Source organism: Mauremys mutica, chromosome 17 (genome assembly GCF_020497125.1).
Source record: "Mauremys mutica isolate MM-2020 ecotype Southern chromosome 17, ASM2049712v1, whole genome shotgun sequence".
Taxonomy (NCBI): domain Eukaryota; kingdom Metazoa; phylum Chordata; order Testudines; family Geoemydidae; genus Mauremys; species Mauremys mutica.
This window is the reverse complement of record NC_059088.1, coordinates 21,725,573-21,742,465: the sequence shown is the minus strand read 5'-3', so window position 1 is coordinate 21,742,465 and position 16,893 is coordinate 21,725,573. Positions and strand designations below refer to the sequence as shown.

The following is a 16,893-nucleotide window of genomic DNA, read 5'->3' as shown; positions in this document are numbered from 1 at the left end:
AGGTAAGCTGTTTGTTTGGCGCGCTTGATTTGAATCCTGCTTGGCTCCACGCGTCTATTTGTGATCACAAATAAAGTTAATTTACTTCTCCACCCTGGTGTGTTCTATTGGTTGTGAAGCACACCGGTCAACGGACCCAACCGTTGCCATCCTCTGGCACTGTGTGCCGGCAACAACATGACTACGTGAGGCTTGCCGCTTGCAGTGTTAAAGCACGGCCCTTGTATTGTTAGAGAAAGACTTGATCCCTAAAGGCCAGAAACAGACAGACACAACCCCACAAGGCAGGCAGAACCCCACCTACGCTTTGTCTTACAAATCATGATTTAAAAAAACCCTCATCATTTTGGGGGGGAGGGTTCTGATGTATTTTTTTGTACCACTCCCCACCCCTCACCCCCAGACGTCAAAAAGCCTGAGTCAGGCCTCCAAAAATAATGAGATTTGTGTAAAAACAACGAGTTTGGTTTTTTTAAATAATAAATTTGGGCCTTGCGTTATTCATCGGCTGCTTTCTGAGCTTTTCGGGTGCACTCGGGACAGGGTTGCATGCCTTCCTCTGCAACCAGGAAAGCTGGAGATGGAACAAAAGCTGAGCGGCTCCCCATATCACATGCCTCCGGGAGCTGGGGCTTTAAAAACACTCCAGATAACGCCGGGTCTGGATACATGGTGCTGTCCATGGCGGGTCAGGCATTGCCGGCAGCACCGGAGAGACCTGCTTTATAGTGAGGGATGGGGGTGGTGTCAGTGCATCGCTTTGCAGACCGGCTCTCTGCCAGCCCTTGCTGCTGTGACCCCCGACCACCCCTGTGAGCCAAACCTTCCCACAGGCCTGCACTGCAACTCTCCCTCCCAGCTTCCTCCTCCAGCCGCCCCTCCCTTTACCCATCCGCAGCTTGTTACTAGGCAGAGTTCACATCCAGCCGGCCAATCAACAGACACATCCGATTTGTATCCGGGTAGAAAAGCCAGCCGCGGCCAATCATATTAATGAAAGGCCCCAGTATCCAGGCAGATCAAAGGCGTGTGAGCCAATCAGAAAAACCAGGCGGCAATCAGGGGATGTTGGGGTGGGTTTTTGAGTTTTCTTCCCCCCCCCGTGCGGGAGTAGTTGGTGCTGAGCTACTTTCTTTTTCTGTTTTGCAATTGCACATGCCTGGACTGGGTGCTCGGCGGGGGGGGGAAGCGACCCACAGGGGCTGGCCAGGCAGGGAAGGGAGCCCGGGGCTTGCAACATGTTGCAGGGGAGCTCTCGCCAGCCGGGGCAGCGCGTCTGGGACTGAGCCGGCCGGGGTGTGTTCCTGCTTCTCCAGTCCTGCAACCGCCCCGGGGGCGATTTGACTCGCTCTAGAGGGGGGTTGCTTTGACCCCGAGATCTGAGAGTAGGTGAGTGGCCTTTGTTTTGTTTCTTGCTTTGCAACATAGCCCAGGCTGGGGGCGGGGGGAGGTTACAAAGTGCCGGTCGCTTCCAGAGAGAGGAAATCGGTCTTGCAAAATCATAAATAAAAGGACGCACCAGAAGCTGCTTTTTTTTCCCAACCGAACATCATAGTCTTAGCTGGGCCAGGCTGCGTCTGGGGATCGCTCTCTGGACATCGCGGCTGCTGCCAGACCTTGGGACCGCGTGGATGTGCGAAATTTCAGGGCTCCCCCCCCCTCCCCCTTGAAAATAAATGATGAGATCTGGAAACACATGTTGCAAAATAAAAATCGAGACAGGAGGAGGGAGATTTCCCCAGCCTGGGGAGAGCGCGTCTTGGCAGGTCTGAAGCTGCGGCTCCCCGTCCAACTGCAGATATTTAAATCTCCCTCTTCGTGGGATTCCCCCCCCCCACACTTCCCCTTGGGGCATTCCAGGCATTAATTGATTTCCTCTCAGTGGCACCTTTTCCCTAAAGAAGGAAATATAGATATAGGGTCTGTAACTAACCAGGCTACTCCAGAGCTGAGGTTTGCAGAATTGTAGCATTGCATGCAAATTTCTTGTATAAACTAATAATTAAATTAGCTCCAGTTTTCTGTTGAATTCAGGGTTAATAATAGAGCCTCCTTGAGCTCTTCTGAATCCTCACTTTTGCCATTAAACGGGAAAAACTTAGCAAAAACCTTTTGGTCTTGCTAATTTAATTTGATTTTTTTTTATTTATTTTTTTTTGGAAGGGAAATAGGACAAGAAGAGGAACACTGCCTGGCGGAGGTAGTCAGAGCTGGGGCTGAGTGTCAGGACTCCTGGGTTCAAATCCTGGCCCTAGGAGGGAGTGCGGTCTAGTGGTCAGAACAGGGGACTTAGGCATTGGGACTGCAGTGGTCTGTTCCCAGCTCTGACACCCACCAACTTGCTGGGCGACCTTGGGAAAATTACTTGACATAAGAAAATATTATTTCTTCAGTGCGCTCAGCTCGAGTTCTGTATCAGTATTACTGACATTGATTTTTTTACTTATTGATTATTTTCATATTGCGATAGTGTCCAGTGGCCTCAGTCAGCATTTGTGTTAGGTGCTGTACAAACTCATAGGAATGGTTTACAATCCTGCAATGAGTTCTAAGCCCACAGACCCGATTCCAGGGTCAGGGCCTACCAGGAAAAGTGTGTGTGTGGGGGGAGAGATCTTAAATGCTTGGGGTCTTTAATGACCACATGGCACTTTTTGCAAGAATCTGGGCCCTGGTGTCAAATTCCAGCAGGGGTTATTGCATTCATTCAAGGCTAGGGAACTCTTTCCAGGCAGAGCTCTGTCTCCACGCGGAGCGCCGCTGCTTTTCATGTCTGTCTGTGCTACTCTCCTTTCAGAATTAGGAGCCAAAATTCCCTTTCATGCTTTCTGTGGGATTCTCCTTCCCTCACGCGTCCTTTCCTTGGCCCCGATCCCGCAATGCGACCCTCTAGCTGCTCTGTTTAAGTTGGGGGGCACTGAGGGCGCTGAACACCTTATTTGGGTGCCTAAATGCAGATGTGGGGGCCCTAGAGTTGGGCCCCAACTTAGATGGCATCAGCCTTTGCTCCCAGCTCTCCTAACCAGCCTTACAAGCGTGAATTGTATTTTCATGCATTTATTTATTTGCAAAATGACTCCCTGTATTGTGACAGCATCAACAAGCCCCAGTCGCACACAAGGTGTGAGGTGCTGCACAAACACAGGACACTGCCACTCTCCCTTCGGACCTCTGCCTCGGCAGTGACACCTGACTCACCCTAAGCTGTCAGGTTTCTCCCCAAGCAGCAGGGAAAAGGAGCTGAGCGCTCGGGTGTAATAACAGATGGCAGTTCTGCACCGGTCGGGTGGCCGTCTGCCGCGGGGTGATCCGTCCTGGGCTGCTTTTTCATGGCTCTTGTCTTTTAGGCAGTCGCTGAATGTCATGGCTGACGACAAAGCTGGTCCCAAGGTCTCTAAAAAGGGAAGCTCGCAGTCTGGAAACTCCCGAGGGGATGCCACAGAGCCCAGCACCCTGCTGCAGAAACTGAAGAGCACCATCTCGTAAGGGCAGCATCTCCCTCTCGCTTTTCTATGGCCGGCATCTTAGTTGTTTTCTTAGTGGTGGTGAAAGGGGCTGGCTGCCCAGCCCCGGAGACGTTGCGTTACTCCGCACCTTGAGGGGGGTTGTTATCTCTTTGAATGGTGGGAGTGTCAGGATCTCGTGGTGCTTGGTGCTGTGTGTGATTAATTAGTACAGGCCAACTGCAGCACCCACACTCTAAACCCTACAACTGAAACAAGACCAAAGTATTGCAGCTCACAGGGACACCCACCCCCCAACGTCCCTGCTAATCCGGCCTTGGAGAAAATTCCTTCCTGATCCCACATCTGGCTCTCAGTTAGATGTAAATGATGCTCCAGGTCTTTAAATATTAACAGGCAAAGTGTTTTGCTGTGAAGCAATTAGGGTTGCCGTCCACATGCAACATGCCTGACTGAAACCCACGTGAGCAAGGAAATGAAACAGTTAAGCCACATGGCCCTACATGCCCCACCCACAGACATGCTGCTTTCCCTTACCGCTACCCCAGCCCACACAGGGTAACCTTAACTCTGCCCTGACATAGCCTCCTCTCCTTCACACTGGCCTCCTTTGTAAAGTGCTTGGAGATCGATGGATGAAAAGCGCTATATAAAAAAACAAGTCAGTGTTATTTGCTAGGTGAAAGCCCGCGTTGTCATATAGACTCATAGACTTTAAGGTCAGAAGGGACCATGATGATCATCTAGTCTGACCTCCTGCACAGCGCAGGCCACAGAATCTCACCCACCCACTCCTGTAACAAACCCCTAACCTATGTCTGAGTTATTGAAGTCCTCAAATTGTGGTTTTAAGACCTCAAGGTGCAGAGAATCCTCCAGCAAGTGACCCGTGCCCCATGCTGCAGAGGAAGGTGAAAAACCTCCAGGGTCTCTGCCAATCTGCCCTGGAGGAAAATTCTTTCCCGACCCCAAATATGGCAATCAGTTAAACCCTGAGCATGTGGGCAAGACTCACCAGCCAGCACCCAGGAAAGAATTCTCTGTAGTAACTCAGATCCCACCCCATCTAACATCCCATCACAGACCATTGGGCCTATTTACCTGCTGATAATCAAAGATCAGTTGCCAAATTAATTGCCAAAATTAGGCTATCCCATCATACCATCCCCTCCATATGGACGTAATAATTCCTGAAGAGTAAAAACAAACAAACCTGAAAGTGGCTGAGAACTTAAAAAATTGGAAGGTTACAGACCGTGAAACCCGGCGATGATTCAACCTGGTGATACGCTGAACAAAAAGCTGTTCAGCCATGTTTGTAGCTGTGTCCGTTGCTTCACACCGACTCAGTGGTCCTCAGTAGACTCTGGGCGTGTGATGATTTGGTGACGCTGACTCAGCCAACCTTCTAGACTTCAGAGTGATACACAGACCCTGGACTCTGATTACCAAATTATCGCCTCCTGACACTATTCGTTGTGAGTGTTTGATGCAGAGGTGTGACACAGTGGTTAGTTTCTGTGATATTTTTATGAATCCTAGGTATGCCTCAGTTTCCTCTTGCTACTCAGTGGTTTATCCCTGCTCCTGGAACAGGGCAGGAGGGGTGTGCGTCACCTCGCTGTGTGGGGGGGAATTAATCGAGTCAGTAAAGAACTGACTCAAACCAACCCAAGTCAACAGAGTGTCCAGCAAGACAAAGAGATGCCCTCAGGACTCAACACCTAATGGCAGGAAACCCCCGCAGGCTGGACCGGGGGTGTCAGGAACAAGGTGTCAGGTGACTGGAGGAAGGGCGACCCTTTTGGAGGGACTCAGGAGCCTGGAGCTGGGGAGATAAAGAGGGAACACGGAACGAGAGCCAGAGGTGGAGTCCATCACAGCTTGGCTGGCTCATCACAGCACTGGTTTAACCAGAGTGGACTATGGCCTAACTTCTACCTCTCTGTGCTACCCCAAGGACGTTCCAATTCTTCTTCGAGTGATTGCTCCTATGCATTCCAGTCAGGTGTGCGCGCCGCGCGTGCACGGCATCTCGGAACTTTTTTACCCTAGCAACTCCGGCGGGCCGGCTGGCGCCCCCTGGAGTGGCGCCGCTATGGCGCCTGTTATATACCCCAGCCGGCCCGTCCGCTCCTCAGTTCCTTCTTACCGCCCGTGACGGCCAGTTGGAACTGTGGAGTGCTCTCTGTCCTCCACAACCCTAGCTCTCGCTACTTTCTCGTGTATATAGTTCGTTTAGTACTTAGTGTAGATAGTTTTTCATAGTTAATTAGTTAGGTTTAGGATAAGGTTAAGGGGGGTATCCCCTCCCTTTCCTCCCCCGGTGCGGGCTCATGCCCAAGGCACTGGGCTTTAAGCCCTGCGCGTCGTGCTAGCGTCCTATGCCAATTGGGGATCCACACGACGCCTGCCTCCATTGCCTGGGCGAAGGACATAGAACAGATAAGTGCTCTTTCTGTTCCGCCTTCAAGCCGCGAACTCGCAAGGAGTGAGATATTCGCTTGAAACAACTCCTAATGGAGGCGTCGCTCCAACCCCCGGCACCGTCCGCGCCGGCACCGCGAGCTTCCTCGGTGCAGAGCACACCGGCGGCACCAAGCCGCTCAGGCACCGCGGCACCACATCCTAAGCCAGCGGCTTCGAAGACCTGGCAACGCTCGCTCTCGCCTTCAAGGAAACACAAGCTGGCGAAGGCACTTGCTAAGGCCCGCGCTGAGGACTCAGCGAAGACTGTTGTGCCACCTGCGGGCCCCGCGGTGGCCGTGCTCAAGCCGTGCACCGGGCCTTTGACTCCGGCGCCGCAAGGGCGTCGAGTCTGGCATCGCCATGCTCCCCGGCACCGACCGTGGTTGAGCCCCGGCTGCCATCAACGCCGGAGACTTTCTCCTCGGCACGCGAGCTAATACAGCTCATAGAGGCACCGAGCCTCCGGCCCCCGGCACCGCCGGCGCGGGCTGTCGTATCGGCAGGGAAACCGGCCAGGATGCTTCGGCCGCCCTCTCCGGACAGACGGCACGGACGGCGCTCCCGGTCCCGGTCACGTTCCCGGTCCCGCCGCAGGTCACCGTCCCGTCGATCGCGATCTCGGCACCGCTCCCCATCGCAGTACCGATCGCCGTCTCGACGTCGGTCGCAGTCTTGGTACCGCTCGTCATCGCGGTACCGATCACACTCCCGACGTCGTACCAGGTCCCGATCGCCGTCGCGTCGGCACCGACGAGGGTCTCCGTCCCGGCACCGTTCCCGGCACCGTTCCCCACGCAGCCACTCCCGGCACTGCAGGTCCGGCTCCCGGTCGAGCTCCCGGCACCGCGGTTCCCGTTGGTCTAGGTCACCGTCCCGGCACCGTGAGAGCCTGCACCGATCCTCGGCACCGTCCGGGCCCGATCTGCCTCGGTCGGCGGCGCACTCCATCAGCGCCTCGGCACCGCCATGGCCGTCCCGCTCTGCATCGGTCACTTCCGCAGTGGACGGCGCTGCCCACCTTCGGCCTACCCCACAAGGTCATCCTCAGGGGGCACAGCAGTGGGGCTTCTGGGTGCCGTGGGCCCAGTACGAGGCTCAGGGGGTGCCATTGCCCCCGAGAGCTCCTGCTTCCGAGCGCGGGGTACCAGAGGCGACGGTTAGCCGACCGCCCCCTTCTCCTGCACGTGAGCCGGACCACGAGGAGTCCATGCAGCCCGACCCAGCCGGCGAGCAGTCTGCAGATCCTTCGACAGAGGCCGCTGTCCAGGGGTTGTCTTCGTCGTCCTCACCGGACGAGGCTGTGGCCGGAGCTTCGGCCAAGGAGCCTCCACCTATAGATCTGAAGGCCCACTAAGACCTTCTTCGCCGCGTGGCGATGGCTATGGCTCTTCCGGTGGCGGAGGTCCAGGAGGACGAGGACCCCATAACTAACGTCGTCGGGTCCGAGGCTCCCGTGAGAGTGGCGTTACCGTTTGTGCGAACAATTCAGAAAAAACGCCACCACACTTTGGCAGACGCCTGCGTCCATCCCTCCTACGGCTCGTGGGGTTGAGCGCAAGTATTCCATCCCCCCCACGGGCTATGAGTATCTATATACTCACCCAACCCCGGACTCGTTGGTTGTCCAGTCGATCAACGACTGGGAGAGGCATGGTCAACCTGCCCCTGCGCCAAAGTCGAAAGACGCGCGGAGAATGGACCTGTTAGGCCGCAAGGTCTACTCGGCGGGCGGCCTACAGATGCGCATCGCCAACCAGATGGTCCTCCTCGCCAGGTACGTCTTTGACATCATGACGTCCCTGGCAAAGTTTACGGAGCTCCTGCCGACAGCCTCCCGCCTGGAGTTCTCGGCAATGCTGGACGAGGGCAAGAAATCATCCAGGTCCTCCATCACGGCCGCCCTCGACGCCGCGGACTCGGGGGCTCGGACCTTGGCCTCCGGCGTGACGATGCGCCGCATCTCCTGGCTCCAGTCCTCCACCCTGCCGCCAGAGGTGCAATATACATTACAGGACCTGCCTTTTGACACTCAGGGTCTCTTTTCCGAAAAGACTGATTCCCGGATCCAGACCCTGAAGGACGGTCGAGTTGCCATCCGCACCCTAGGGATGCACACTCCAGCTCCACAGCGCAGGTCCTTCCGGCAACAACCCTCCCGGTCTTTCCCTCAACAGCGGTACCGCCCGTACAACAGCAGGCGGCCAGGGCAAAATCGCCGTCGTCAATCCGGCAACAGGCGTAGCCAAGGCCAGGCCCCTTCCAAGGCCCCGCAAGGCTCCAAGCCGGCCTTTTGATGGGACGCCCGAGGACGGCCCATCACTCTCCCTACCGGATCCTACCCCTTTATTTGACAACCGCCTGTCCCATTTCTTTTCGGCGTGGTCCCAATTAACAACGGACGACTGGGTGCTTCAAACAGTCCAGTCGGGATACCGCCTTCAGTTTGTTTCGCCCCCCCCCTTCCCACCCACCCTCCCTGTCCCTCTTCAGGGACCCCTCTCACGAGCAATTCCTCTTACAGGAGGTCCAGACTCTGTTGAGCGTGGGTGCCATAGAGGCAGTGCCTCAAGACAGGCGGGGCAGGGGATTCTATTCCCGTTATTTTCTCATCCCCAAGGCGAAGGGAGGGCTACGTCCTATCCTGGAGCTTTGCGAGCTGAACAAATACCTGCTCAAGCCCAAGTTTCGCATGGTCACCTTGGGGACCATCATTCCCTCTCTGGATCCGGGAGACTGGTTTGCCGCCCTCGACATGAAAGACGCCTACTTCCATGTCGCGATCTATCCTCCTCATCGACGTTACCTCCGTTTTGTGGTCAACAATGCCCACTACCAGTTCGCCGTGTTACCATTCGGGCTCGCTACCGCACCGAGGGTGTTTACCAAATGCATGGCAGTGGTTGCCGCAGCCCTCTGCCGTCGTCAGATACACGTCTACCCGTATCTCGACGACTGGCTGATTCGCGGACAGTCTCGACAGCTGGTAATGGACCAGATACACAAATCCTGTCCCTCTTTCAGCGACTCGGTCTTCTCATCAACGCCGAGAAGTCCACTTTGATTCCGTCACAGCGGGTGGAGTTCATTGGAGCGGTCCTCGACTCCTTGTTAGCCCGAGCCTGCCTACCGCAATCTCAACATCAGACGATGGTCTCCATCATCCGGGACCTCGTCTCCTTCCCGACCACGACGGTGCGCTCCTGCCTCCGCCTCCTAGGCCACATGGCATCATGCACGTATGTCACTGCGTACGCGCGGCTCCACCTCCGCCCGTTCCAGTCTTGGCTCGCGTCGGTGAACCGACCGCATCGAGATCCCATCGATATGGTGGTCACAGTCTCCAGGCCGACCCTCGACTCCCTCAACTGGTGGCTAGACCCGCAGGTCGTCTGTGCGGGAGTCCCGTTCCATCCGCCTCGCCCGTCCGCCACTCTGACCACGGAAGCCTCAGCGCTCGGTTGGGGAGCTCACCTGGGCGACCTTCACACCCAGGGTCTGTGGTCGCCCCAGGAGCTCGCTCTCCACATCAATGTACGCGAGCTGCGAGCGATCCGTCTGGCCTGTCGCACCTTCTGCACCCACCTGCAAGGCCGCTGTGTGACAGTGTTCACGGACAATACAACAGCAATGTTCTACGTGAACAAGCAGGGCGGAGCCCGCTCCTCCCTCCTCTGCAAGGAAGCGATGCTCCTGTGGGACTTCTGCGTGACCCACTCCATTCACCTGGAAGCGTCCTTTCTTCCGGGTGTGCAGAACACGCTGGCCGACCATCTCAGCAGGTCGTTCCTCTCCCACGAGTGGTCCCTCCGACCAGACGTAGTACACACGATCTTCCAGAGGTGGGGGTTTCCCCAAGTAGACCTATTCGCGTCCAAGGAAAACAGGAAGTGCCACCTGTTTTGCTCGTTCCGGGGTCACTCGCCGGGCTCCCTGTCGGACGCCTTCCTGTATTCCTGGAAGGATCGCCTCCTCTACGCCTTCCCTCCGTTCCTGCTCGTGCACCGGGTGCTACAGAAGCTTCAGAGGGACAGAGCCACCGTCATTCTCGTAGCTCCGGCCTGGCCGAGGCAGCATTGGTACTCCCTGCTGCTCGAGCTCTCCGTTCGGGATCCCATCCCCCTTCCGTTGTGGCCGGACCTCATCACACAGGACTTCGGCAGGCTCCGCCATCTGAGCCTGCAGTCCCTCCATCTTACAGCTTGGTACCTGAGTGGTTGACCCACGCAGAGAGGGACTGTTCGGCGGCAGTGCAGCAAGTCCTGCTAGAGAGCAGAAAGCCTTCCACTCGCTCCACCTATCTGGCGAAGTGGAAGCGGTTTGCGCTCTGGTGTCACCAACGAGGCCTCAATCCCTTCGTAGTCCCTGTTCCTACCATCCTGGACTACCTCTGGTACCTTAAGGAGCAAGGTCTTGCGGTCTCCTCCTTGAGGGTTCACCTGGCAGCAGTGTCCGCCTTTCATCCATCCGTGGAAGGTCGGTCCATCTTCTCCAACCAGATGGTTTCCCGCTTCCTTAAAGGCCTGGACCGCTTGTACCCGCCGGTGCGGCGTCCTGCCCCAACCTGGGATTTGAACCTCGTGCTGGCCAAGCTGATGGGTCCCCCCTTCGAGCCCTTGGCCACGTGTTCCCTGCTCTACCTCTCCTGGAAGACGGCCTTCCTCATAGCCATTACATCAGCGAGGCGAGTCTCTGAGCTACGCGCTCTAACTGTTAGTCCTCCATACACCGTCTTCCACGCGGACAAGGTGCAGCTTCGACCTCACCCGGCCTTCCTCCCAAAGGTGGTCTCGCCCTTCCACCTGAACCAGGAGATCTTCCTCCCGGTTTTCTTTCCAAAGCCGCATGCCTCGGGAACAACAGCTTCACACCCTCGATGTCCGCAGGGTGCTCGCTTTCTACATTGAGCGGACGAAGCCCTTCCGGCATTCGCCCCAGCTGTTCGTAGCGGTTGCTGACCGCATGAAAGGCGAGCCGATATCCTCCCAACGGATTTCCTCCTGGGTCACAGCGTGCATCCGGACCTGCTACGAGCTTGCTCGCGTGCCACCATGCCGCCTCACCGCTCACTCCACGAGAGCGCACGCCTCGTCGGCCGCCTTCCTGGCCCATGTCCCCATCCAGGACATCTGTCGAGCGGCCACCTGGTCTTCGGTCCACACCTTCGCCTCCCATTATGCGTTGGTGCAGCAGTCTCGAGACGACGCAGCCTTCGGCTCAGCGGTATTACACTCCGCCACGTCTCACTCCGACCCCACCGCCTAGGTAAGGCTTGGGAATCACCTGACTGGAATGCATAGGAGCAATCACTCGAAGAAGAAAAGACGGTTACTCACCGTAGTAACTGTTGTTCTTCGAGATGTGTTGCTCCTATCCATTCCAGACCCGCCCTCCTTCCCCACTGTCGGAGTAGCCGGCAAGAAGGAACTGAGGAGCGGACGGGCCGGCTGGGGTATATAACAGGCGCCATAGCGGCGCCACTCCAGGGGGCGCCAGCCGGCCCGCCGGAGTCGCTAGGGTAAAAAAGTTCCGAGATGCCGTGCACGCGCGGCGCGCACACCTGACTGGAATGGATAGGAGCAACACATCTCGAAGAACAACAGTTACTACGGTGAGTAACGTCTTTTCTGTAGCCAGGTGACTCCTCAATGGTTCCTTTGTTCTGAAAAAGGCTGCCTGTGTCGCTGTAAATACTCCCTGAGAGCACGGTGCAGGCCCAGTACAAGCCTCCCGTCGGAGTTTGGCTTGACTGGATCCACTCGAGGGAGCCAGAGAGAGACAGGAAATGCTGGGGCCAAAGAACCAGCCTTGGAGGCCACGGGCTGCGTGGATCTGCGTGGGTCCTTGGGGCCCAGCACAGTAAAGGGGTCACTCCCAGGGGACTACTTACAGACTGGGACATAGCCCAGACCCTGTGACTCTGTGAGTGGTGGTGTGTTGGGGGAGGGCAGTTTGGTAAAGGGGGTGACAGAAGGCTCACACCCTGAGTGTGCAGGGCCATCTTAATGCCTTCAGAGGTCCCTGGGCACAGTGTATCGTGGGGGTGGGGGTGGGGATGTATTCTGCTGATTTAGAAACGTCTGCAGGCAGTAAAGCGACAACTGACCCCCTGAAAATCCCATTTCCTGAATCACTCCAGACTCAATATTCATCATAGACGAGATGTTTTGTTACACATCACTGCCGGGGGCCCTGGGCACATGCCATTTGCCCATGCCGTAAGCTGTCCCTGCCGGTGTGAGCAGGGCAGTGTTAAGGTGGTTGGGTTACGGTGGGTGGGCGTTGTAGCAAGGGTAAGGAATAGGCCTATGGGTGGAGGAATAGAGGGGATGTACTGTTAGGTGACTCCACATTTCATTGCTCCTGTGGGTTTGAGTCAGGAAGGCTGTGTGTGTAGCAAGCCTAAACGTTTCCCAACAAACCTTTTTGCCTGTTAATTTCCTAGTTTTTTAATCCTTAAGCGAATGCGTCTTTGGCGGGGAAGTGGATCTGTGGGATGGAGGTCGAAGCAGCTGCTGACTGAGAAGATGTTATGTTACAGCAGCTGCTGCACATGAAAGCTTTCTCTGTTATGCACAGAGGCTGTGCTTTGACTCCAGTGTACTGGAGGCAGCAGGGAGGTTTGGCTGGGCAACCAAGAGGTGTTTTCCACCCCTGTGGTTCTGCTTAGCACAGGGAGTCCATGCTCTGCGGCTTCATAACGTAACTGACGCTTTATTTTTTCTCCTGTTTTAAACAGCAAATCCGTGCAGAACAAGGTGGACAGCATTCTGGTGAGTGTCTTGAGCAGCTCTTACATGGCTTAAGAGCCCTGTAGCGTAGAGACCAGCGCAAGTGGGTGTCAACCCTGGATCTTCTCTCAATGACAACGTCCCATGCTGCTCTGCCTCATCGTACTGGCTCAGGATTCTACCTAATCCTGCCATAATGGATCCATTCAGTGGTTCAGTCAGTCCAGGATCCGATCTCTAGGAGGAGCAGTCAGCAATGCACGATCTTTCAGAGCAAGTCAGACCATCCTCCCCCAGGCAGCCCTTGTATTGCTAAATAGAGGGGTGGGAGAAGGCGTGCTTCCTTCCTGACCCCTTCATTGGTCAAGTCGTGGCCTGATGCATAAGGTTTTATTTACCTTGCCTTGCACAGCAGCAAACATAATTATTGGTCATAGAATCATATCTGCTAAGATGTCTTTTTAGTCATTGCAATTAGTAAAGTAATTTAACATCCAGCTGTTTTGCCGCCTTCTTTGAGTCTCTAACCATTTTGTCCCTTCCGTCCCGTGTCCCTGCCGACAATAGCAAGATGTGCAGAAATTTTCAGACAACGATAAACTCTACCTGTACCTACAGCTGCCGTCTGGTCCGAGCTCTGGGGAAAAAAGGTAGGGAACAGACCGAGATACCATTGTGCCTTGTCTTTCACTACAGAGCGGTTCAGCGGTTAGCGCAGGAGGAGATTGGGGATCAGGATTCCTGGGGGCTGTTGCCAGTTCTGGGAAGGGAGTGCAAGAGTTCTGGGCAGTCGGGCCCTTGGGGTCCGTTGCCGGTTCTTGGAGGGATCATGGCCTGGTGATTTAAGCAGCGTGATTGGGTTCTCTTCAGGCTGATGCCACTGATTCACTGTAACTCGGTTTTCCCATGTATTACCCCCCCCACCCATTTTATATTGCTTCCCAGCCTCATGGGTATGGAAGGGAGGGAGTCTCTAAATAATGCCTACGATCCTCTGAAAGTTGCTACAGAGAGGCCTGGCCTGGCAACCTCTCTCGGTCTCCCCCCACCGATGCTATCTCTGTGCTAATTAATGTTGTCTCTAATTTGATCATGTCTGCTTACCCCTTGGGAGCAGCAGCCTGGACCTGAGCTCCCTGAGCACTGCTGAGCACATGCATGCATGCAACTGGATCCGGAATCACCTGGAGGAACACACGGACACCTGCCTGCCCAAGCAGGATGTCTACGACACATACAAGTGAGTGTGCTCAGGGCCCAGCGGGAGCCAGTGCAGCCAGCGGCCTTGCGTCGCCAGCCCTCTGGATCTTGCAGGCTAAGCAGGGACTCGCTGCATTAGTGCTTGGCAGGGAGGCCTCCAAGGAAGGCCTTTGATTTCCAGCCTCAGTTCATTCATCGTCAGTTTGTACCCATAACACCCTGGATTTCCACCTCTTTGCAGGAGGGACTGTCTCTTTGTTCTGCGAATGTACAATGTCTAGCGCTGGTCCATGACTGGGGTTCCTAAGTGCTACCGTAATATACCTAATAAATACTGTACAGCCCCTGGCGCAATGGGATCCCTCCTGCTCCATGAGTGGGATGCCTAGGCAGTACCGTAATACACCTAATAAATAATCCTGACCAAATGCCAACTCTGCTAGTGATGCTCAGCGTTACTAATTCCCAGTGGTGTTTCAGATACACACCCAGATATTATCCTCCACACACCCTGCTGTTCTTACGTGGGCAAAAAATCCATTGCCTAAGTCAGAATTGTAGCACCGGGCTGTAATGTATAGGGCAGCTGTTAAAATGCCGTTTCACCCAGAGGTGGCTGCATTTCAGTGGTGGAGAGTCATTTCCCTCTGTACAGGGAGTAGATCACGTTGAGTTTGCGGAGGCTGAGCTTACAAAGACCCTCTGTGATAAACGTAATATGACTTAACTAGAAGAGGTGCCAGCACCCAGTGTTCAGTACTGCTGGTGATAATCCACAGGGAAGCAATTGAATGCATGGCCAAGACAGTAGTATCAAGTGCAGGACCTTGGCTTTGGGATGAAACTCTCTCGCCTCTGACCCCTCTCTCTGTCTCACCCGGCAGGCGATACTGTGATAACCTCTGTTGTCGCCCTCTGAGTGCCGCTAACTTCGGGAAGATCATCCGGGAGATCTTCCCAAACATCAAAGCCAGAAGACTGGGAGGACGAGGACAATCGAAATATCCTTGTATGCTAAATAACCACTGTCTACACCTCAGAGAACTAGCCCGAGCAAAGGGACGATATCAGCTTAGTTTTGTGTGGACGGGGTTGGCTTCTTTTAAAGTTTAAAGAACAAGAATGAAGGGGAATGATTTGTTTTTAATTGATTGGTCATTACCTTTTGCAGTACCCCAGGGGAACGGAGTGGTTGGAGCAGGGAACTGGGAGCAGGACTCCTGGATTGTATTCCCAGCTCTGGCAGGGAAGTGGCATCTAGTGGTGAGAGCAGGAGGGCTGGGAGACAGGAATCTGGGAGGGGGGTGGTATTGAATGACTGAAATAAGAAAGTCCAGAGCAGGAGGGCTGGTCAGGACTCCTGGGTTCTGTTCCCAGCTCTCATTAACAAAGTGCTTTGGGATCCTAGACCACAGAGGTTCTCAAACTCCATTGTACCGCAATCCCCTTCTGACAACAAAAATGAACCCAGGAGGGGGGACCGAAGCCTGAGCCTGCCCAGACCCCACAGCCCCTGGTGGGGGGCCAAAGCCTGAGCCGAACTGCTCTAGGCAGGGGGGCCAAAACTGAAGGTCAAGGGCTTCAACCCCAGGCAGGGGGCCTGCAACCTGGGCCCCACCACCCAGGGATGAAGCCTTCGAGCTTTGGCTTCATCTCCGGGCAGTGGGGCTCCGGCTTCAGCCCTGGGCCCCAGCAAGTCTAAGCCAGCCCTGGCGTCCCCATTCAAAGGGGGTCCCGACCCACTTTGGGGTCCTGACCCACAGGTTGAGAACCAGTGTCCTAGCAAAACAAAAACAACGCGGAGTCTGGTGGCACCTTAAAGACTAACCAATTTATTTGGGCATCAGCTTTCGTGGGTAAAAACCCCACTTCTTCAGATGCATGGAGTGAAAGTTACAGCTACAGGGCCGATTCAGGCAGGGTTGATATGGTCCACTCCCAATCATTGCTGAGGAGGTGTCAATACCAAGAGAGGGAAAATTGCTTTTGTAGTGAGCCAACCACTCCCAGACCCTATTTAAGCCCAAATCAATGGTGTTACATTTACAAATGAATTGTAGCTCTGCAGTTTCTCTCTGAAGTCTGTTTTTGAAGTTTTTTGTTGAAGGATGGCTACTTTTAAATCTGTTATTGAGTGTCCAGGGAGATTGACGTGTTCTCCTACTGGCTTTTGTATGTTACCGTTCCTGATGTTTGATTTGTGTCTATTGGATACAGACTAACAGGGCTACCCCTCTGATATCTAGCAAAACAGTGTTGCCAACTCTCATGTTATTTGGCAGCTGCCTTAAAGCCCCGGCTCTTAGAATCATGTGATTCCAGGAGAAACCTGGCTTTCCTATCACAACCCCCACCCCAAGTTTCTAGCTCTCATGGTTGCAAAGAAAAGCTTGTCAATGCAAACCCTAAAGGCTCAAAAACCGGAAGGCAAATAAAAAAGAACCCAATTTTTTTTATTTGTTTTTTTAAATCTGGTGATTTTTGGGGGGGGTGTCTGACTCATAATGGTTGAACATATGGGATTGGCAATAATGTTACTCTGGAACACACTTTGGGATCCTCTAATGAAAGCTGATGCAAAAGGAAATGTATTATCTCTAAACCCCTGATAGATTTTAAGTAGAGCTGTCGATTAATCACAGTTAACTCACATGATTTAACTAAAAAATATTAATCACGATTAAAAAAAATTAGTTGTGATGAATTGCAGTTTTAATCACACTGTTAACAGTAGAATACCAGTTGAAATTTATTAAAGATTTTGGATGTTTTTCTACATTTTCAGATATTTGAAATTTACAACACAGAATACAAAGTGCACAGTGCTCCCTTTATATTACTATTTTTATTACAAATATTTGCACTGTAAAAATGATAAACAAAATAAATAGTATTTTTCAGTTCACCTCATACAATACTGTAGTGCAATCTCTATCCTGAAAGTGCAACTTAGAAATGTAGATTTTTTTTTGTTACATAACTGCACTCAAAAACAAAACAATGTAGAACTTTAGAACCTACAATTCCACTCA

General features: G+C 54.0%; 1 protein-coding gene across 3 annotated transcripts in view; it reads left to right on the top strand.

Annotated features, from left to right (window-relative positions):
* Positions 1–1,013: 1,013 nt before the first annotated feature.
* The window catches only part of RFX5 (regulatory factor X5), a 28,315-nt gene continuing 12,435 nt past the window's right edge, over positions 1,014–16,893 (top strand). The window contains exons 1-6 of one of the 3 annotated variants that reach the window (XM_044991494.1): positions 1,014–1,073; positions 3,348–3,482; positions 12,670–12,703; positions 13,229–13,311; positions 13,779–13,901; positions 14,746–14,862. In XM_044991494.1, the coding sequence (XP_044847429.1) occupies positions 1,066–1,073; positions 3,348–3,482; positions 12,670–12,703; positions 13,229–13,311; positions 13,779–13,901; positions 14,746–14,862 (500 nt within the window). In that variant the 5' untranslated portion in view covers positions 1,014–1,065. Of the gene's footprint in view, positions 1,074–1,103; positions 1,390–1,745; positions 1,767–3,347; positions 3,483–12,669; positions 12,704–13,228; positions 13,312–13,778; positions 13,902–14,745; positions 14,863–16,893 lie in introns of those variants that run through there. The other 2 variants (XM_044991495.1, XM_044991496.1) reach the window with 2 other exon arrangements.